General features: G+C 44.4%; 1 protein-coding gene across 1 annotated transcript in view; it reads right to left on the reverse strand.

Moving 5' to 3' along the window:
* Nucleotides 1-23980, reverse strand: part of caskin1 (CASK interacting protein 1) — a 675429-nt gene that overhangs the window by 116302 nt on the left and 535147 nt on the right. The window contains exon 7 of the mRNA XM_059979062.1: nt 2197-2305. Coding sequence (XP_059835045.1) covers nt 2197-2305 — 109 coding nt within the window. The remainder of the gene's footprint in view (nt 1-2196; nt 2306-23980) is intronic.

Below are 23980 nucleotides of genomic sequence, written 5' to 3' on the forward strand. Positions count from 1 at the left end.
GACGCCTTATATAACTGGGCAGGTTTAAGTTCAAACCCACTTTAAGTGCTTGCAGATTTTGCCCACATATTTGCTTTCTAATGAAGGGTTAACGCAATGTTAAATGCTCAGGAGTTAAACAACCACACAGATAAGCTGATTACCATGAATGTAACTTAAATATAATCTTCTTCAAAATGTTACTGTGAAATAAAACCCAACTTTCTCTTAAAATTCCAAACAAAGCAAGTTATTTGGTGAAATGATTTTCATGCAAATAGTGTGGGGGAAATAAATGTAATCCAAAAATAGAACACAGAATATAGAAGAGTACAGGCCTTTTGGCTTGTGATGTTGTGCTGACCCTTTAACCTACTCCAAGATCAATCTAACCCAAGAGTTCTCAACTTCTTTATGCCATGGACTCTCCATTAACTGAGGGGAACCCTTGATTTCCTCCCACATTGTCTTCCATTTTTCTATCACCCATCTGCTTATCTAAGAGTTTTTTAAAATGTCCCTCTTGATTCTGTCTCTACCAATACCCCCAGCAAGACATTCTACTCACCCACCAGTCTCCGTGAGAAAAGGTTACCTCTGATATCCCCCCGCCCCCCACCACCACTCTATTAAAACTTTGCTGTCTTGAATTAGCCGCTACTGCCCTGGGAAAAAAGCATGTACTTTGGCTATACCTCTTATCATCGTATACAAACTTTTAAACAAAATTTCTTAGACCTTTTAACTATTGAGATCACAGGGAAAATTTACAAGGATGTTGCCAGGACTGGAGGATCTGAGTTTTGAGGAAACATTGAATAGATTAGGACTTTATTCCTTGGAACGTAGTAGATTGAGGGGAGATTTGATAGAGATATACAAAATTATGAGGGGTATAGACAGGGTAAATGCTAGCAGGCTTTTTCCACTAAGGTTGGGTGGGACTACAACTAGAGGCCATGGGTTAAGGTGAAAAGTTTAAGGGGAGCATGAAGGGAAACTTCTTCACTCAGAGGGTTGTGAGAGTGTAGAACGAACTGCCAGCACAAATGGCGTATGCAAGCTTGATTTTAATGTTTAAGAGATGTTTGCACAGGTACATGGATGGAAGGGATATGGAGGGCAATAGTCTCACTGCAGGTCAATGGGAGCAGGCAGTTTAATTGGTTCAGCCTAGACCAGAGTGGTTGAAGGGTCTGTTTCTGCACTGTACTTTTCTATGACCAAGACCTGAGACACCCAACAGTTGGAGATCTATGTGGTTTGGTCTCAAACACTTCAAGACACCTGGACCAAGTTCTTGGAGCTGGGGTTGAGGCTCACTTGAGATCAGTAATGATCGAGTGGTTGTCTTTGTTCATGAACCAGTGCACGTGCTCATTGAGACAGCGAGGTTCTTATTGCTAGGCTCTCACTCGAACTCACATTGCAGCAATAAAACTAAACTTCTGTGAATTAATGTATTACCCGAGGACGTGTTTTTAAAATTAGACGGGTGTGGGTGGGGGAGTTTAAATGAGATGTGAGGGGGTAGCTATTTTATGCAGAGAGTGGTTGGTGCCTGCAATTGGTTAACCAGAGGTAATAGTGGAAGCAGACAGTTGAGCAAAGTTAAAGAGGCTTTTAGCTAGATGCATGTATATGAAGAGGAGGAAGGGATATAGGCAATGCATAGGAGGAGGACATTTAGTATAAATTAGCATCAAGACTGGCACAACATCATACCCATTCCCAAAAGTATGCTGAGAAATTCAACCACATTGTCCAAGTGCCTGGGGTACACCTGGTTAACAGACGACTGGAACGCCAGCACGGAGGCCATATGCAGAAGGGCCAGAGTTGCCTCTACTTCCTGAGGAGACTGAGGTCCTTTGGAGTGTGCAGGCCTCTCCTTCACACGTTTTACCAGTCTGTTGTTGCCAGTGCAACCTTCTATGCGGTGGTGGGCTGGGGCAATGGCATCAACACGAGTGATGTCAACAGGCTCAGTAAACCAATTAGAGAGGCTGGCTCTGTTATACGAGTCAAATAGGGCACACTGGAAGCTGTGGTAGAACAAAGGACCCAACAGAAAATCCTGGCAATCTGCCTATCTAAATTCCTGGTCTAGTTTGTGCAATTTCTCCCTGAAAGTTGACCCTTGTTTCACCAGAGTGGTAAACCAACACCACCCTCCTTCCAAGTGCCCAGGACTATTACTCTCAGAAAGGATCTTACTTCTAGTAGCAGACGAACTACGTCAGTCTTCCCACACAGTGCGGCTTCGTGCAGCGCTGTTCCTGCTTTTGTCTGGCGGTTGATATCTATTCCGGCCTGCAACAGGAGCCTGTAGGGGAAATTTTAAAAAAAGAGTCACAGCATCATGTGGCTTGATTTCGCACTGCACATTAATCACCCATTGATGATAGCTCTACACTAATCTGTCAACACTTCTCACTGCCTTGGTAAAACAGCCTGGACAGCCTCTCTTCTCCCCTCTCCCATCAAGCAGAAGATACAAAAACCTCAAAGCACGGTCCACCAGGTTTAAGGACATCTTCCATCCTGTTGTTATTAGATCCCATGGATGATAAGATGGACTCTTGACCTCAAGATCTATCTTATTACGATTTTGCATTTTATTGCTTACTTGACCCTTGTACTTCCGCTGTGACTGTTGCACTTTATTGTTATTATTTTACCTTGTTTTGTCTCAATGCACTGTGTAATGATTTGATGTGTATGAACAGTGTGCAAGACAAGCTTTTCACTGTGTCTTGGTACATGTGACAATAATAAACCAGTACCGATACAACTCCTGATGAAGGGTTTCGGCCCAAAACGTCATCACTACCTCCTCCCATAGATGCTGTCTGGCCTGCTGCGTTCTGCCAGTATTTTATGTTTTTATTTATTTCCAGCATCTGCAGATTCACTCGTGTTATCAATACCTATTTTTTTTCTTTCGTTCCATACTCCCCACTGACACCTGGTAGATTCTACCACCTACCTACTCAGGGAAGAGGCAGCAGCCAATTAACCCACCAACCGATGTTTTTGGGACATGGATGGAAATCGGGACACCCAGAGGAAACCCACATGATCACAGAGAGAACACGAGAACTCCACACAGGCAGTATCTGAGGCCAGGATTGAACTCGGTCCTCTTGCTCTGTGAGGCACTACCGTTGCCACGTCCACACATCTGCACACGTGGAAATGAAACATCTCCAAATGAATATAAAACATAAAGATATGTGCAAAGTAGGAGCAGGAATCAGCCATGTGGTCCCTGGAATCTGCTCCACCATTCAATGAGATAGCTGATTGGGGCATGGCCTCAGCTCACACAATCCTGCCCAGCTTCCTTAACCTTTCACCCCCAATTACCCCAAAAATCTAGAACAAAGTAGCATTTTCTGTTTTATTTCAGATTTCCAGCATCAGCAGCTCATTTTTTGTCTTACAATGATCCATCACAGCCTTGACTATGCTTAATTACGTAGCTTCTGTAGTTCTCAGGGACAAAGAATTCCAAAGACCAAGAATATTAACTTTTCTCTATCTCAATCTTAACTGGGTATTCCCTTGATACTGGAAATGTATCCTCATTCTGAATTCTTCACAACCAAGAGGAGGCACAGTATCGATAGGAACAGAGTAATGCTATTTCAGCACCAGAGACAGCACCAGGTTCAATTCTGCTGCTGTCTGTAAGGAGTTTGTAGCTTCTTCATGTGACCATGTGTGTTTCCTCCAGGTGCTCAGGTTTCCTCCCACTGTCCAAAGATGTAGGTTAAATGATCGCATGGGTGTAAATAGCGACGTTTGCTTATTGGGCTGGAAGGGTCTGTATATGCTGTATCTCTAAATTAAATAAAGTAAGTTAAATAAATCTACTCCCTCAAACCCGCTCAGCTAAATTTCAGTTCCCAACCCAATTTTAGAAAGTGAACTTTCATAGTATTTTAAAGAATGAAGTGAATTTGAATTGAAGGCTGCGGAGATTTTCTCAGTGACTTCAGGGGAAAGGAAAGATTATCACTGTTGTATCTGCCAGACAGGAAATCTTTTTCACCTGCTTTCATATTGTACAAACCTTCCATAAAAATCAGCTGAGATTAAATTAAACCTTCAAAGCAAGTTGAAGCCAAATTGCTAATAGATGAGAGGAAAGTAGTGATTGACATCGGCTTATGGTGTACTTAGCATCCAAAAGCAGGAACAAGATGAAGATGCATTAACAAATCCTGTCCACTCGTTCCATCTCCCATTGATCAGAAAGTTCATGTGACATCATCTTATGCCGCTCATGAGGGCATCTACAACTAGGTGGCATAATCTATGGTTAAAGTGATGGCTGTTTAAGGGAGAGGTGAAGAGGAATTTCTGGTCTCAATTGTGAATCTCTAGACATCCACCTCAGAGAACTGGAATTATTACATAGTGCTAAGCGTGATGGATTTTTGCACTTCAAAGAAAACTCTGCAGATGCTGTAAACCTGAACTAAATTCAAAAAATGCTGGAAGCACTTAGCAGGTCAGGTAGCATCTGTGGAAAGAGTAACAGGTAAATAGTTCTAGGTTCAATACCCTTAATCAGATAGACCTTTGAATGATAGAATAATCTTATCATTGTTCTGTTGCCATTGTTCAGCTAAAGGTTGTGTAGCGGCACTTGTGTGTTGTCCCCAGCATTTCCCAGATTGTGATGTTTGTTAATGCACACAACGTATTGCACTGTTTGTTTCGATGTATGTGTGATAAATTTATTGAGAACAGATGCAGAATAAGCTCTTCCAGCCATTCAAGACTCGCCACCCAGCAACCCCCCGAATTGCCTAATCACGAGACAATTTACGATGACCAATTTACCCACCAACTGGTACATCTTTGGACTGTGGGAGAAAATTGGAGCACCTGGAGGAAGCCCATGCGGTCATGGGGAGAGCATACAAACTTCTCATCTGTAATGCACAAACCCCTTGCAGGCTGCAGCGGGAATTGAACCTGCGTGACCTGTACGGTAAAGTGTTGTGCTAACTACTATGCTACTGTACTGGTGATGAATCAAAATTAATCTGAATTGTATCTTGTACATTTCATATATCTGTATTGGTTAAAAGTGAGATTGAATGGTCAAGAAGGTGGTACTGCATAGAGCATGACAAGGCACAGAAGACATCATGGTCATCCATTGCAAATTAGGAAGACCTCAGTTTGTGATGCTTGTTCGTATCACTGGACCCTGAGATACAGCAGGGAATGAGGCCTTCTGACCCTTCAAGTTGCGCTGCCCAGAAATCTCCCAATTTTAACCTAACTTAATTTACAATGACCAACTATTCTACCAGCTGGTATGCTTTGGACTGTGGGAGGAAACTGGAGCACCCGGAGGAAACCCACATAGTCACAGGGAGAATGTACAAACTCCTTACAGACAAGTGGCAGGAATTGGATCCAGGTCGCCTGTACTGTAAAACATTGTGCTAGCCACTCTGCTATTGTGCCATCCTTGTGAGGTTGAGAGAGTTGAACTGCCCCAGCGTAAAGCTTTTCCACTTAACAAAACTCTCCCATGTTTCCTGTCATCGTTGGACGAGACAGACACCTGTCATTGGTTAAAAAGTAGAATGTCGGACATTACAGGCCCTTTGGCCCACAATGTCATGCCAGCCCTTTAATCTCGTGCAGAGGATGGTCCATATGTGTACTGCGCAAAAGTCTTAGGCACATATAGGTGTAGTCCTCCGTTAGTCTCGATAGACCGTGGATTTGCACCTTGGAAAGTTTCCAGGGCGCAGGCCTGGGCAGGGTTTTTTTTTATGGAAGACCGGCAGTTGCCCAAGCTGCAAGTCTCCCCTCTCCACACCACCAATGTTGTCCAAGGGAAGGGTATTAGGACTCATACAGCTTGGCACTGGTGTCGTTGCAGAGCAATGTGTGGTTAAGTGCCTTGCTCAAGGACACACATGCAAGCCTCTGCCAAGGCTCGAACTAGCAACCTTCAGATCACTAGATGAATGCCTTAACCACTTGGCCACGCGCCAACACATATTATATATTATATTATATATAATATATGTAACTAAGACAAATTGCCAGAGGAAATGAACAGCAAAATAACAATATTTAAAAGACAGATGGACAGGTGTGTGGATAGGAAAGGTTTTGAAGGATAAGGGCCAGATGATAGCAAAGGGGACTAGTCTTGGCTGGCATAGATGAAACGGACTGAAGGGCCTGTTTCTGTCCTGCACTTACACTATGAGGTGACTTTATTTCACAAATATCCCAGAGGAGATTGTAAATGAGGCACAAGCTAATCGTTGCTTTAGCAAAAGTATAAAAAAGTACTGCTGTTAGTGAACCTTAATGCATCACAGCAACAACTTAGCGGTAAAATGATAAGCAGGGACATTGTTCCAGGATGCTGCGATGGGTGAGCATTTGGCACAGCAACGGTTATTGATGGAACATGAGAAGCTTATTAATGGAAGGGGGTCAGGTTTATGGGCTGTGTTGTTAATAGAATATCTAAAAGCGGCAGGCTGATTTGGAGGGCAGCAGAAAACAGGTATGACTTTCTTTAGCAGTTTGCCTTATCCCTTCCAGTATGCCTCAAATGGCATTACAGCCTTATTTCAGAGCATAATGCTGGGAACACACGAAAAGGAAGTGTTTGAATGGTGAGAGATTGCAGAGCTCTGAGATACAGAGGAATCTGGGCTTCTAAAGCCCGGATCACCAAAGGCAAAGGCAGGTGCGGCAACAGATTAGATTTGCTTGTCACGTGCACATCGAAACATGCAGTGAAACGTGCTGCTTGCCTCAATGACCAAAACAGTCCTGGATTTGTCCTGGGGGCAGCCCACAAGTGTCCCGTGCTTCCAGCAGGGTAGCATGCCTGTAGCGTAGCGTATTTGGTGGAAAGGTACGTAGTTCACAACCACTGAAATTGAGTTGGGCTTTCACTTTAAGAGGCTCTTCTGACGTGATGACATAATTATGTAAAAGGGCTTTTACCACGCTTTGTGTTCAGTTTTTTGGAGTTCAATAAATGAATTATCCTCTTTTTTTCTTAAACATAAAATATCTCATGTCATTTTATTTTCAAAAACCAACACACCCAATTCACTAACCCTAATCCTAACTGTATGTCTTTGGAATGTGGGAGCACCCTATTCCGGAAGCTCCGGGGACTCGGGTCTATGGACTCAATTTAGTTCGGAATGCCGTTGCTCACTTCCATTGTTTGCATGATTTGTGTTTTTTTTCTTTCTCTGTGCATTGGGGGGAGTGGTTTGGTCTTTCATTTTATTTAGTTGGGTTCTTTTGGGTTTCTTGCTTTCTGGCTGCCAGTAAGCAGGCAAATCTCAAGGTTGTATAATTTATACATACTTTGATAATAAATGTACTTTGAATCCTGGAGGAAACCCACATGGTCACAGTCACAAACCCCTTTCAGACGGCAGCGGGAATTGAACCCCGATCGGTATTCACTGGTGCTGTAAAGCATTTGTGCAAACCCCTACACTGCCGTGGTCCTCTCCCCTCTCCCCTTTAAGCCCCTGCCCCCAGTACTTTATCCTTTTCACTGTGCATTCACCCTGTCTATGACCATCATGATCTTATACACTTCTATAAAATCACTCATCAGTCTCCCACAGTCCAATGAATAATGTACCAACCTGTCCAACCTCTCCCTATAATTCAAGCACTCAAGTTCTGGCAACATTCTCGTATATCTTCTTTGCATTCTTTTCAGCTTAATGACATCTTTCCTAGGTCTAAAGCTGTACACAATATTCCCGGTGGGACCAAATGTGGGAAAATGGGACTAGATTTGAAAGGTTTCTTGGTTGAAGGGTCTACTATGTTGGTGTCAGAGGCATGGTGACACTGGGAGGCTAACCCCAGCATACCCCAGACTCTGGTTGTCTGACACAAGCACTGCATTTCACTGTATTTTTCGGTGTTTCAATGTACATGCGACAAATAAAAGAAAGGATTAAGGTGATATTTTAATCTTAATTTTAATATAAAATATAATCTTAATCTCATGATGTTTTATCCCATGACTCTATGATCTGGTCACAGAGAGAATTTACAATCTCCACCCAGACTGGAATGAACTTGGGTTACTGGAGCGGGGAGGTGGCAGAACTCCCCACTGCACCTCTATGTCCTTTCCAAAACTTGAGGGCAATGAGCTTTTAGGTCCCTCTTGTACTGCATTGTTAACACATTACATAAAAGGTGAATACTTAGCAGAGGAACACCAGGCTGTGCCAACAGTCTATCATTGTTACTTTTTTCCTGCCCTGTAAGTCGGGCAAATTACATCTTCCAGGCACAAAACATATTGTTGGCATAGCCATCATAATCAAAGATCCCACCCGCCCAAGACGTTCAAAGTTCAAGGTAAATTTATTATCAAAGTACATATATGTCATTATCTATAACCCTGAGATTCATTTTCTTGTGGGCATACTTAATAAATCCATAATGGAATAACAACCGTGACAAAATCAATGACATTCAACCAGTGTTAAAGACAAACAACAATGGAAATACCGCTACAACTACTAACAATAATAATAAATAAACAATAAGTATCAAGAATATGAGAAGAAGAGTTCTTGAAAGTGAGTCCATAGGTTGCGGAAACAGTTCAATTATGGGGAAATTTGAAGTTGAATGAAGTGAACCCCCTTGGTTCAAGAACCATTCAATAGAAAAATAAGGGGCAACTTTTTCACACAGAGTGTGGTTGGCATATGGAATGAGTTGCCAGAGAAAGTAGTTGAAAAAGTGGTCAAGTAATAGCAGAGAAAGTAGAATCAAAGACCACACCCATGCCGGGCATTTTCTATTTCCCCCCTTTCCCACTGGGCAGAAGATACAGAACCCTGAAGCATGTACCACCAGGTTCAAGGACACATTCTACCCTGCTGCTATCAGACTCTTGAATAGGTCTCGTATGATAAGATGGACTCTTGACATCATAATCTACCTCATTATTAGTCAGCTCCATCTTGGGTACTAGTCTCTGTAGTATCCAAGACATTTTCAAGGAGCAGTGCCACAGAAAGGCACCGTCCATCATTAAGGACCCCCATCACCCAGGACATGTCCTCTTCTCATTGACACCATCAGGGAGGAGGTACAGAAGCCTGAAGACACACACTCAATGATTCAGGAACAGCTTGTTCCTCTCTGCCATCTGATTCCTAAATGGACATTGAACCCATGAACACTACCTCACTTTTTTATATATATTATTTCTGTTTTTGTAATATTTTATCTATTTAATATACATGTATACTTACCTTAGTTGACTTATCTACTTTTTTTCTATATTATCACGTATTGTGTTGTACTGCCGCTGCTAAGTTAACAAATTTCACGACACATGCCAGTGATAATAAACCTGATTCTGATTATTATTTTGTACTTTATAAACACAAGAAAGACCGTAGTTGCTGGAAATCCAAAACAACACACACAAAATGCTGGAGGAACTCAGCAGGTCAGGCAGCATCTATGGAAATGAATAAACAGTCGATATTTTGGGCTGAGACCCTTCTTGAGGACTGAAGAACTTTATTGTTTTACTGCACCATAGTTTTCTCTGTAACTTTTTTATTTTATTCTGTATTATTATTGCTTTACCTTGTTCTACCTCAATTAACTGTGCAATGATTTGATGTCTTTAAGCAGAATCCAGGACAAGTTTTTCACTCTTTCTTAGTTCATGAAGCAATAATAAATCAAACGAGAGCCAATGCCAATACCAATAAATTTTGAAGACACACAAAGTGCTGGAGGAATTCTAGAGGAATAAACCAATTAACATTTCGGGCTGAGACCCTTTATCAGAAGCAAAACTTCAAATGTTTGATCCTCTCCATAGGTGTTGTCCAATTTGCTGAGTTCCTCCGGCACTTTGTGTGTGTGTTATTCTGGATTTCCAGCATTTCTTGTGTTTAAATTTTGAAAACTTCCACTAGGAGTTGCTCTCTCCACACTTAGGCTCAAGACCATGCAGAAATAGTATAAGATAATTACACGGGGCTGGGACCAGCCCATATGTATTTTCTGTGTTTGCTGATCCCATGCTCTCTATCACTGGAGTGTTCCAAGTAATCACCCTTGATGTTACAGTACTGCTCCTCAGATTAAAGCAATTCTCATCTCCCGGTAGTTTAGTGGCACTACAGAGTGAAGCACTGGCCTGTTACCAACAGGAGGTATTATGTAGGCGGTGCCTCTGGAGTGAAAGCTAGACATGGAAGCAATGATTTTTCAATTACTCGGTCAATATTTCTTCTGCTGAGTGCAAACCGCTTAAAGTGAGATCCCTTCTAGCAAGGAGATCAAGTGTAGGTGTAATACCCAAAGTGATAAGAAAATTCATGTGTGCGCTTGTATGAATTTGTTTTGGGGTAATTTCTTTGTATGTCTCTCTCTGTATATTTGTTTCTATTTGAGGGTTTTTCTCTGTGTGTGTCTGTAAGTGTGTGAATTTGTGTGTGTTCCTGGTTGTGTGAATTTCTCTGTTTGAATGTGTGTGTATCTGTAGGCATTTACTCGAATTTCTGTGTGTGTCTGCATGTGTTTGTGTGAATTTCTGTGTGAATTTCTGTGCGTGTATCTGCCTGTGTGTGAATTTCTGAGTGTGTGAGTGTGTGTGACAGAGAGTGTATGAGTGTGTGTGTTTCTGTGTGTGAGAGTGTGTGAGTGTGTGTGTGTGTGTGTGTGTGTGTGTGTGTGTGTGTGTGTGTGTGTGTGTGTGTGTCTGTGGGTTTTTTCACCCCCCCAGCCTCTGTCATTGTTTCCATTTCCCCTCCATCTGCCGATCACCCCTCCTCAGCTACATCCACCTGTCACATGGCAGTTCTTGTCCCACCCTTTCCCCACACCTCTTTAAACTGCCTCTCTCCCATCTACTCTTTCAGTCCAAATGAAGGGCCGCAATTTGAAGTGCCGACTATCCATTTCCCTCAGCAGATTTCTGCTTGTGCATGTGTGCGGAAGAGAGAGAGAGAGAGAGAGAGAGAGAGAGAGAGAGAGAGAAGTATAGAAGTATACAGGTCTGTGAGGTACATATCAATAATTTGCTGAAAGTGCTTTGATTTGAAGTCTAAACATTTAGCCAATGTACTCTTAACTGGAGCCTACGTGCAACAGCAAGAGGCCCTGATCAGCTCTCTGACACCCCTACCACCTTACCCTCTTGTTTAAAGGGACCATTTATAATTTCCAGGTTAGCTACTAGCTGAGTTCTTCTGCAGTAGTTCTGAATCTCAGCTAGAGAAGAGAAAGATGCTATTGATGTTAATATAAGGCACCTCTATTTTTCTTTTGTCCATGTGCTTCAGGGTCTCTTAAATTTCTCTAATGTATCACCACCCTGGCAGGATGTTCCATGCACCCACCACTCTCTGTGTAAAAAAAACTTACTTCTGACTTCACCCCCATACTTTCCTCTTACTTTCTGTCAGCTACACTGCTGGTGGTTAGAGCAGCAATGAAGGTCCTCCATCTTCTCTATTGTGCCCCAGGTGTGGGTCAGAACCTCATTTCTGCCTCCTCAATACAGTGCCAAGTTGGCTTTGGCCTTCCTCATTTCCTCCGCCCTTCTGGGTCCTCGACGATGGAATTGGTCCACCTTCTCAAACCATCTCCAGCGTTTCCTGGCGATGATTGACTCTTGGTGATACTTCCCTCAAATCAGCTTACAATTATCTCCCCTCATATTAGCCATTTCTGCCCTGGGGAAAAAAAGACAGTGGCTGGTCCACCCTACCTCTGCCTCTTATTATCACACCTCTATTGAGTCACATCTCATCCATCTTCTCTCCGAAGGGAAAAGCCCCAGCTCACTCAACCTATCCTCATAAGGCGTGCATTGTAATCCAGGCAGCATCCTGGCAAAATTTCCTCTGTACCTCCTCTCAAGCTTCCATTCCTTTTCTATAATGAGGCAGCACCGACTTGGAAGCAGTTAAAACCAGGGGTAGGATTTTAAAATTGAGGTGTTTCTTAACTGGGAATAAGTGAGTCTGCAAGCAGCTGAGGGTGGGTGAACGGGACTCGACAGAATGCAGAGTAGAGGTAGCAGTTTTGTATGATCTTAAATGACAAAGGATACACCAGGCACTACACAAATGCAACTAGATTGTTAAGCTTTATATAAAAATGGCACTGCGGAATTTCTAGATATTGACATTTTTTTTGAGATACAGGACAGTTGCAGGCCCTCCCGGCCCAACGAGACCTCACTGCCCAGTTACACCCATGTGACCAGTTAAACTACTTCTGTCAGATGTGGAAGGAAGCCAGGGCATCCGAAGGAAACCACCGCGGTCACGGGGAGAACGTACAAACTCCTTACAGACAGCGATGGGAATTGAACCCGGGTCGCTGGCGCTGTACAGCATTACCATAACCGCTGAACTACCGTGCTGTCCTCTTACATGAAATACCCCGTTATTCTATCAGAATGGAGTTCACATTAATTAATTGACCCTCAGACAGAGCCTAATTCTGATGAAGTGTCAGCTTACGCCTCTTGGCTGCACAGAAGGAGCTCAAGACATAGGGCAGAATTATCCCACTCAGTTTATCAGATCTGCTCCACGATTTAATCATGGCTGACTTATTCCCCCTCGCAACCCCATTCTCCTGCTTTCTCCCTGTAACCTTTGACACCCTGACTATACAAGGGACTATCACCCTTCACCTTCAGTGTGCCCAGTGACTTGGTCTCCTCAGCCACCAGTAGCAAAGAATTCCTCAGATTCACCACTTTCTGTCTGAAGAAATTGCTCCTCATCTCTGTTCTAAATGTACATCCTTCTACTCTGAGGCTGTGACCTCTTGTCCACCCTCTCCATGACTACTTGATCTAGGCCTTCCAGCATTGCTAACTGAGCCACTGGGTTTTCTAGCATGTTGTTTCTCTGTTGTCTGAGATTCCAGCACCTACAATCTTTTGTCTTCCCTATAATTTAGTGTTGTCCCTTTCGTTCGAACAGTTTCTTTCTTTGTCTCTAGGGGGCAATACATAACCAGCGTTTTGAGCAGAGTGGTAAATCCTCCTATAGGTTCTGTAAGTACAACTACATCAATGTGATGATGACACATGTACGATGAGGGCTGGAGATTTATTGTTGCAGGAGTCTGGTTAATACACAAATCACTCAGAACCTGCTCTTTTCAATTTCTGTTGGCCCTGGTAATCTTGCTATATGCACCATGTGTGGATATCTACCATTCTTTTCAATTAACACGTTAATTGAACATAGAACAATACAGCGCAGGCCAGGCCCTTTGGCCCACAATGTTGTGCCAACCATTTTGACCTACGCCAGATCAATCTACTGCTTATCTCCCACAACGTTGTGCCGACCATTTTAATTTTAATTTTACTTATTTAGATACAGCGCAGAATAGGCCTTCCAGCCCTTTAAGCTGTGACACCCAGCAATCCCCCGATTTCCCTAATCACGGGACAATTTACAACGACCAATTAAACCTACCAACCGGTTACTCTTTTGGGCTGTGGGAGGAAACCAGAGCACCCGGAGGAAACCCATGATGTCATGGGGAGAACGTACAAATTCCCTACAGGCAGCGGTGGGAATTGAACCTGGGTCACTGGTCCTGTAAAGCGAGGAGATGACCACTACGCTACATTAGATCAATCTAATACTTACCCCACATTGCACTACATTTTTCGTTCATCTTAGAGTCTCTTAAATGTACCTAATGAATCAGCCTCGACTGCTCACACCACTCTCTAATTGAAGGAGCTGCCCTTGAGATTCCCTTTAAACCATACAGACAGTAATACCAGTGGGACTGGGAGAGCTCTGGAAAGCAGTTCATTCCCACGGGTCAAGGCCAGTCAGGGTTAGGCAGTAAATACTGACCCTCACCGCAATGGACAATGGGCTCATTACAATGGGTGATATGGTAGCGTTGCAGTCAGCCCATCAGCTTTACAACGCCAGCAACCTCTAATCCGGGTTCGATTCCTGCTGCTGTCTGTCTGGGCTTCTCCCTGTGACTGGGTGATTCCCCCTGGGTTCCTGGTTTCTTCCCACATTCCTGGACACAGCACGAAAGTGCATTTTCAGAGAAAGTACAGCAGCATCTCTACTTCCTTAGGAGTATGCAGAGGTTCAGCATGACATCCAAAACTTTGACAACGTTCTATAGATGTGTAGTCCAGAGTGTACTGACTGGCTGCGTCACGACCTGGTATGGAAACGCTAATGCCTTTGAATGGAAAATCCTACAAAACATAGTGGAATCAGCCCAGTAAAGCCCTTCCATTGAGCGCATCTACATGAAACACTGTTGTAGGGGCGCAGCATCCATCATCAGATCCCCACCACCCAGGCCATGCTCTCTTCTCGCTGCTACCATCAGGCAGAAGGTACAAAAGCCTCAGGACTCACACCACCAGCTTCAAGAACAGTTACTACCCCATAACCACCTAGTTCTTCAACAAAAGGGAATAACTACACTCACTTGCCCATCCATCGAGATGTTCCCAAAACCAATGATCTCACTTTAAGGACTCTCTATCTTGTTATTTCATGTTCTTATTGCTATTTATTTATATTTGCATTTGCACAATTTGTTGTCTTCTGCACTCTGGTTGATCTTTCACTGATCTTGTTGTAGTTACTGTTCTATAGACTCGCTGAGTATGCCCACAGGAAAATGAATTTCGGGGTTGCATGTGGTGACATATATGCAACTTTGAACTTTGAACTTCCAAAGACATAGTGAGTCGTGAGCACACTTCTGGCGCGTGGTGGCGACACCTGCAGGCCTCGGACTGCAAAGCAAATGATTTCACTGTATGATTTGATGAACGTGTGACAAATAAAGCTAACCTCTCTCAACCAGCATCACTGCCGAGTCAATAACTTCTTGCCGTTTCCCTGCAGTTGGCATCCCTCGAAGGCGCAGATGTTGGTAGACCAAATGGGCTGGACGTGATGAGTTGAAGAGCTTGCCCTGTACTGTGCTGTGACCTTAGTGTAGTGGTTACCAACCTTTTTAAGCCCAAGATCCCCTACCTCGGCCTTAGTGAAAGGCAAGATCGACCCCTGATTGATTAGTTACACACATGCGTACCGTGGGCAGAAAAGACCGGAAGTAAAACCCCGCGGCCCGGAAGTAGAAATGATATATGAACACCAGGGGTCACCACCCTTTTTTGCACCGCGGACCGGTTTAATATTGACAATATTCTTGTGGACCGGCCGACGGGTGGTGGGGGTGTTAAACACGACCGGAATACAGTGATATTCGAAGCAGGTTCCTTATGTCCAGTCTATTCTGCAATTTAGTTTACGTGGCTCTTGGCACTTAGCTTCTGTCCCGCTTGCTCACGTTTTTTCCGCTGAAAAAACTCAACAGGTTTGTCTTTAAGTGCAGGGTGCTTAGACTCGGTACCAGAGCAGTTTTGAGGGCTTCATTGTCTCATTAGACAGCCTCCCGCCTGCCCGCTGCCAAATGCCTTGGCCAGGTGCGGCTGGTCGTGGGTCGGGTGAGAGGACAAGGTCAGGGCCGGAGGTCCCCGTACCAGGGCCGCGGTGGTCACAGTCTGGAGAGAGCGACAGGGTGCCCGCCCACCCCCCCATGTAGGATCTATCGGCCGACAGAAGTTTGTTTTGGTAGATGGCAGCAAGGTAGCTGCTCTGCTACTTATCAAACCCTGAGCCCGAATTAGGTCGTCTATGAATATTTTAGCACCGGGGTCCCCATGAACATTCGGTGTGCTAAACGGGTTTAGAGGTGGTGCCCATTTGTCCGCGCTCCAGGCCGGTAGCAACGGCACTTCTCGCCGGCCGCGTGAGGCGGCCGGTTACCCGAGGCCAACCAGTGATCCCTGGTGCGAGGGTGTCGCTGCGTTTAGGTGACTGACGACCTCGCGTGGGGACCACTGAATTACACTGTGCAGTGCGGGGGAGCTACACGCATGCGCACTGGGCAGAAAGAACAGAACTAAAACCCCTCAACTCGGAAGCAACCTCTCAACAGTATTTGTGTATTCATTTTTCATTTTTTTTCCAGGATCTACTGGGGAAAATCTCAAAGATTGACCGGTTGATCGCGATCGACGGGTTGGCAACCACTACCCTAGAGCATGAATCAAACGGCTTTTAGATGTTGTGGGGATGTAGTGGTACCTGCTTAAAGAATAGTCTCTCTATGGATCTCAGCAGGTCAGGCAGCATCTACAGAGAGGAAAAAAGAGTCTGGGTTTCGTGCCAAGACCCTTCATCAGGACTGGAAAGGAAGGGGGATGAAGCCAATATAATTTGGGGGAAAGGGAAAGGACTACAAGCTGGCAGGTGATAGGAGAAGCGAAGTCTCCCTGTGTAAGTATAGGTAGTCCGTCTTTCTGCATGTCATGCAGTCACCATGGTGAGGTCACTGGGATTAACTTTAAACCAGGTTGAAGGTAATTATCAAATTTTTGTTACAAGTCCTAGTTCAAAGGCATTTTAATTGGACACTGGCTCAAAGACTGAATCAGGTTGTCATGGAAACAGTCCTTTCTGTTGCTCTACAACACTAATTGTTCTCCAGCACGTGTTTAATGAAGGTGTAAAATGCTTCTCTGTCTGTGTACAATATGTGTGCAGTGGGGATTTCTTCCCTCCAGCAGAGACGGGGGTGGGAGGTGAAGGATTCTGGTGATAACTGCAGAGGGTGCAATCATTTCCCATGCTCCAGAGGTGAGGAACGCCCAGGAGTTCTGTCTATAGACAGCTTTCAGGCTGGGCTGCTATTCACAACAGTGCCAGCCTTATGATGAACAAAGAATTAAGTTGTTTAATTCAAGATAGTCAAATAAACGCCACAGAATCTTCATCAGTGCACTTTAGATAACTAATATTTAACTCTTTCCTTGTACTAGACCATAAGACATAGGAGCAGAATTAGGCCATTTGGCCCTTTGAAACTGCACTCCATTGGATCAGGACTGATTTGTTATCTCTCTCAACCCTATTCTCCTCCCTTCTCTACATAACCATTGATGCCCTGGCTAATCAAGAAGCTGTCAACCTCTACAACAGCCGGTGGCTATGAATTCCACAGATTTATCACTTTCTGGCCAAAGGAATCCCTCTTCATCTCTGTCCGTCTATTCTGAAGCTGTGCCCTCTGGTCCTAGATTCCTTCATTATAGGAAACACCTCTCCATATCCGTTCTATCTAGGCCTTTCAATAGTTGGCAGGTTTCAATGAGATCCCCCTTTTATTGTTCTAAAATCCAGCAAACATAGGCCCAGAGACATCAAACACTCCTCATACATTAACCCTTTCATTCTTGTGAACATCCTCTGGACCCTCTCCAATGCCAGCACATCCTTTCTTAGATCTGGAGCAAAACTGCTCACAATAAACACTAGGACTGGAGTTTCTCAGGCACAACTGAAATAAGAGATTTCTTTTTTTTCAAGAAGGTGTCCTTGGAAAGAGAGAATTGTACTTCTATTGTTCCTTACATGACAATGTTTTAAAGAGCACTTTGCAGCCAGGTAAATATTTTGAAGTGTTCTCACTATTGTCATATAGGAAATATGGTTAAGTGGCACAAGACAGGCTGTTCAGCTTATTGGCCCATTTACCAATGGTTATTCATCCTATATTAATCCCACTTTATTCTCCCCATGTTCAGCTATCACTCATCCGGACCCAATTTTGTTTGTTCGTTATGTGCCAAGTTGTACGACGTGCGATCATGATTGTTCCTGGCCAATTTGTCTCCAGAAATGGTTTGCCATTGCCTTCTTCTGGGCAGTGACTTTACAAGACAGGTGACCCGCAGCCAATATCAGTATTCTTCAGAGATTGTCTGCCTGGTGTCGGTGGTCGCATAACCAGGACTTGTGATATGCATACAACCATCCACACCTGCTCCCATGGCTTCACATGTCCCTGATCGGGTGGGAGGGGGCTAAGCAGGAGCTACGCTTTGCCCAGGGGTGACCTACTGGCTAGTTGAGAGAAGGATTGCCTTACACCCCCTTTGGTAAAGACTTATCTCAACCCCACCACCCAAAGGGACAACTTACAGAGGCCAGTTAGCCTACCAGCCAGCATGTCCTTGGAATATGGGAGCAAAGTGGAGTACCTGGATAAAATATGGATGGCTTGTTAGCTTAGCAGTTAGCATAATGCCATTATAGAGCTGATGGCCTGAGCTAAATTCCAGCACTGTCTGTAAGGAACTTGTGACCACGTGGGTTTCCTCCAGGTGCTCCAGTTTCTTCCAAAGACATAGGGTTTAGTTGGTTAATTGGTCACATGGGTGTAAGTGGGTGGGGTATCTTCCATTTTCCAGCATTCGGTAAACGTGTTCATACCCACACACACACACACAAACATCGTTTTGTCATTCTGCTGTCGTTGAGCTGACTATGTATGACCATATTCCATAGGTGAGTATTCTCCCACGTCCCAGAGATGTATGGTTAGGATTAGTGAGCTGTGGGCATGCTACGGTGGCACTGGACGCACGGTGACATGTGTGGGCTACACAGGTCAGTCCTCACCGATTTGATTTGACATGAACAACGCCTTTCTCTGTAACCTTGAGGAAGATATTAGCATTGGATATTGAGACTGGACGTGTCGTCCCACTTTTGGGCTGCCCCTGCACACCCTCCAACTGTGCTGGTTGTTGCCGCAAACGATGCACCTCGCTGTATGTTGCGATGTTTTGATGTCCATGTGACAAATAAAGCTAACCTTTATCTTCTTATTCTTTGACATCAATCAAAAGGGAGAAGAACGACAATGCAGGGGAGTACACCTGCCATCCCTACCCAGTCACCTCCTTATGTGATTCTGGACCCTCCAATCCAGTTGCCACTCAATAGCTTCTTAAGCCAGTCTCTTGAAGGAAATTAAGGATGAGTACTAAATACAGACCCTGCATCTTGTCAGGTTAGAAATGAGTAAGAATACTTTTGTTGCTGTTTTTGGATTATGCTCTATAACTTTATGAAGACCATGAGCAGCACTGGACGTTTATACCTTGAGAATAGAAAAGCACAGTATGTACTTGTTGGACTGGAATCATGGGATTGGGGAAGAAGCTTACATTGCAATGGAAGTAACTCCGCTTTTAGGGAAGTAAGTGGGAATGTTGTAGGCTGTGGTTGTACAGGAGCCTAGGGACCAGGGTGAAGTGGAGAGGTGGCAACACTTGGAGGAAACACTTGTCTTTCAGCTGGTCCATAACCTTCAAAAGAATCTCAGTGAAGAGTAAATTTGGTTCTTTGGAATGGTCTCCTAGACATTCACCTTAATGGCAGAAAGCAAACTAGAGGAATTCCATCGGATATCCCACCTGGGCAGTCTTGAACCTGGCCACGCTCACCACCTTCCTCCCTTTATTCCATGGTCTAACTTCCTTTCCTATCAGATTTCAGCCCTTTGTCACTTCCACCTATCACCTTCCAGCTTGTTAAATCATTCCCCTCTCTCTCCCTCCCCTCCTCCCCCCATCTGCCTATCATCTCTACTCACCTAGATCCACCCATCACCTAACAGCTTGTAAAATCATTCGCCCTCTCCTCCCTTCCCCCCCTTACGTCCATCACCTCTACTCACCTGGATCCACCCATCACCTGCCTAGCCTTTGTCCACCCTTCCCTCCATATTTTTAAATAGTCCTGGTTATTATCCACTTTGATTCCAGATGAAGGGTCCTGCCCTGAAACCTCAACTGTCCTTTTCCCTTCAGAGAGGTTAGGTTTCTCCAGCATCCTATAAGATGCTCCAGATTCAAACACGTACCATCTTGAGTGTCCCCAATGTCTACCCGAATCTGTATCTCCAATCCCCATATCCCCACGTACATCAGTGACATCAACGCTGACATTTAAACTATCGGGCAGCAGGCAGCTGAAATATGAACCGGGTGGATTCAGCATTGTTCTGCCGTTAAGGTGGACGTCCAGGGAAACATTCCAAAGACCTCGCCAGAGTCGCCGACTGCAGACTGTGACACTGAAACAGTGAGCTGTCGGCCCCTCCTCTCACTGTGGAGGGAGCGAGGCCTCTCTCTCCCTCGTTAGGGAGACAGAGAGCCTGTGGGATGTCAAACTGTTGGGCTGAACAGTGGTTTTTGATGGTCTCTTTGGGGGCTTTGCTATTGCTGGCATGATGGGTGGTACGGGGGGGGGGGCTGATGCTTCAACTGGAATAACTGGGGGAGAGGAGGGTTGATGCTTTGCTGCTGCTTGTGCATGGGAGGGGCGAGGTGAGGGGGGCTTTAGGGCTCTAACCTTTTCCTGTCATTCATTCTTTGGGGGTTTTCTTCTGTTTTGTGGATGTCTGCAGAGAGGACGAATTTCAGGTTGTATACAGTATACATTCTGATATTAAATGGAACTATTGAAGGGTTGATTGGGCCAGGATTACATCAGGGGATTGCTGCACAGCGCTGCTCGGAGGGCTGGAAGGGCCTATTCCGCGCTGCATCTCGATAAAAAAAATTAAAACTATAAACACTGAGTGAAGTATTAGGGTCCAGTACTAAAAGTGAAAACATGCCCCGTACTTTCACATTGTAGAACACTGACATCTGTTCTTTTTCCTTCTGTGATGTGTTAACTTTTATAGTGGGTTATCTATAGTACAGGAAGCCAACTTAATTGACCAGGGATTGCATTCAATTGCAAATCTGTTATTAACATCATGTACATACTCCAGGACACAGCCACAGTTTGTCAGTCTGGATAAAAGTATTGGTTCATACTACTGCTGCCATGGTACAATCAGAATTTATCACAAAATAAGGAACTGAATTAACATCCACTTCTCTAAATTATAAAGTAAGTTAAATATTTAGCAAAATACTTAAATAAAATCTCTACTGAACTGAACATGGAAGAAGGACTGAGGACAGGTCAAAGGTTGGTGTCACATCTGACATCTCAAAGACCTTCCACTGTCAACAAAGTGCAAATCAGAAGGACAACTTGTCCGCCTGCCTGTGTGAGTGCATTTCCCACACCTCCTCGAGAACTTCAACGTCTTCTGAGATAAAGCAGGCCACTTGATCCGGGCCCCTTCAGTCGATCCCTCCACCCACCGGTGCACAGTGGCTGTGATATGCACTGCCCACCGAGGCTTCTGCAGCAGCAGCTCCCAAATCCATGAGCTCTCCCACCAAGGATGGGGACACATCGCCTGCAGGTTCCTCTACATCTGCTTTAGGAATAGTCCACAGATTCACCATTGTCATTAGGCCCACACCATGGAACTGCCTGTTCAAGATCATTGTCATAGAGTACTGCAGTGCGAAACAGACCCTTCACACAGCTAGGGCCTGGTTTTCTGCCTAGACCATCTACCTGCACTCAGGTCACAGCCCTCCACACATACACATGCTTACCATGAGTTAAGGGTGAATGATGGGAAGTTTAAGGGGAATTAGGGAAGATTCAGGGGAGTGGATTTAGAACAGTGATGAGGAGGGACTGCTTTTCCCAGAGAGTGCTGAATCTGTGGAATTCTGTGCCCAATGAAGCAGTGGAGGCTAGCTCAGTAAAGTTTTTGCATAGTAGGGTGATCAAGGGTTACAGGAAAAGGCAGGTAGGTGGAGATGAGTCCATGGCCAGATCAGCCATGATCTTATTGAATGGCGGAGCAGGCTCAATGGGCCAAATGGCCTACTCCTGCTCCTATTTCTTATGTTCTTTTGAGGGGACAGTCATGAGAGTGTGGAATGAGCTGCCAGTGGAAATGGTGCATGAGCATTTAAGAGAAGTTTGGATAGGTACATGGATGGGAGGGGTATGGAGAGCTATGGTCCTGGAGTAGGTCGATGGGAGCAGACAGTTTAAATGGTTCAACATGGGCCAAAGGGTCTGCTTATGTGCTGTACTTTTCTATGACTCTATCCAAACTTGTCTCAAATGTTACAACTGAGCCTGTGTCTACAACTAACACCGACAGCTTGTTCCACTTGCACTGGCCTCTGAGTGAAGCAGTTTCCCCTCAGATTCCCTTTAAACCGTTCAAGCAATATGACTGGAAGGACTGCAAGAGCTTTGAAAAACAGTTCATTCCCACCGGTCGGGGTTGGGCTAGTCTCTGCATGGATGGTCGGCTCATTACATTGGGCAGCATGGTAGCAATACAGGTTATAGTGCAATCACTTTACTGCGCCCGCTGCTGTCTGTGAAAAGTTGGTCTATTCTTTCCATCACCGCCTGTGTTTCCCACTAGCATACTATGTTTATTTTTTTTATTTATTTAGAGATACAGGAAGGCAACAGGCTCCTCTGGGCAGGCGAGCTCACGTCGCCCAAATCAGAATCAGAATCAGGTTTATTATCACTGGCACGTTTGTTAACTTAGCAGCAGCAGCAGTTCAATGCAATACATAATCTAGCAGAGAGAGAGAGAGAAAAAAATTATAATAAATAAAATAAAACATAATAATAATAATTAAACAAGTAAATCAATTACGTATATTGAATAGATTTTGAAAAGTACAAAAACAGAAATACTGCATATTAAAAAAAGAGTGAGGTAGTGTTGAAAGCTTCAAAGTCCATTTAGGAATCGGATGGCAGAGGGGAAAAGGGGAATTGCACCCATGTGAACAATTAAACTACTAACTCATACATGTTTGGTCTGTGGGAAGAAACTGGAGCACCTGGAGGAAATCCACGTGGTCACTGGGAGAACGTATAAGCTCCTTATAGAGCGTGGTGGAAATTGAGCCCAGTTCGCTGACACTGTAATAGCGTTATATGCTTACTGCTACACTGCAGTGCCGCCCCTGCTTTGGCGCTTGAAGCTGTGGCAGCCCTTGCGGGCTGGCTCCAGCACGATCCTCAATTAATTCCATTTGATGCAAGCGACGTATTGCACTGTTTTGTACAAGTGACAAATAAAGTTGATCTCTAACGAATAAGCAAAAAGTGCACTCAGTGCCGTTTTGGGAAAAGCGAAATTCCGACCAAAAAGGGCCAAGTGATCAGTAAGCAAGGGGAAGGAGGGAGAATATTGTGCAGGAAATGTCCGGTGCTTTCCTGCAGCAGGCAGCTTTCAGTTTGGATCTGCATATTCTCTCTTTGCTTAATGCTGTTTCCACACCATTGTGCACACGGCACAGGGTGAAATTGACAATGGGAATGTCACTGTATCTACTTTCATTGAAGCTGTGAGAGAAGAGATTGAAGCTCTCGTAATTAACCTAACTTGTCCTCAGAACGTGAATGATGGAACCATGTGTGAATGATTGCCATGCACGGAACAGAATTAGCTTCCACAGTGAAATAAAGACCATAATTCACAGTAAATTACACCAGCAGGCTCAGCGGAACAGATTGGTGCAAAAGCTGTTCACATTGTGTCACCTCAATCCCAGTGTTATCTAAGCACTGTAGTGTCTCCAGAGCAGTTTTAATTGAGTTGTTAAATCGAGGATTTGACTGCCTCTTCATGTGGAGGCAAAAGAGCCCACGGAGCAATTTAGAACAAGCTCAGTCTTCTCTGGAGCTGAGGTCAATGTCTAGATTTTAACCAATATCACAAAATACGGTGACTACCTTGTTGCACTTGGCTACTTTTGTTCTTTTCTAACCAATCAGAACCAGAGAAACACCAGGGGGGAGTGGATCCTCATCCCTCTCAGTTGTGCCTCACTCGCAGTGATGTCCTCTGAGGATCTATTCCTAACCCTCCTCCATGGTACAGATTCAGAATCACTGACGTATGCCGTGAAATTTGCTGCTTTGCGGCAAATTAAAAAGTAGAGCAAAAAGAGAGCCAAATATTGTTCATGGGTTCTTGGAAATCAGATGGAGAAGGGTAAGAAGATGTTCCCGAACACTCTGATATCCATGTGAGTGGAAATGTTCAGATATTTACTGTTCAGACACCCTCGCTATGTATACAGTATGTGCCTATGACTTTTGCACAGTACTGTAGATCTTTAGATAGCAAAGAACTTGGGGTT

Source organism: Hypanus sabinus, chromosome 9, assembly GCF_030144855.1.
Source record: "Hypanus sabinus isolate sHypSab1 chromosome 9, sHypSab1.hap1, whole genome shotgun sequence".
Classification (NCBI taxonomy): domain Eukaryota; kingdom Metazoa; phylum Chordata; class Chondrichthyes; order Myliobatiformes; family Dasyatidae; genus Hypanus; species Hypanus sabinus.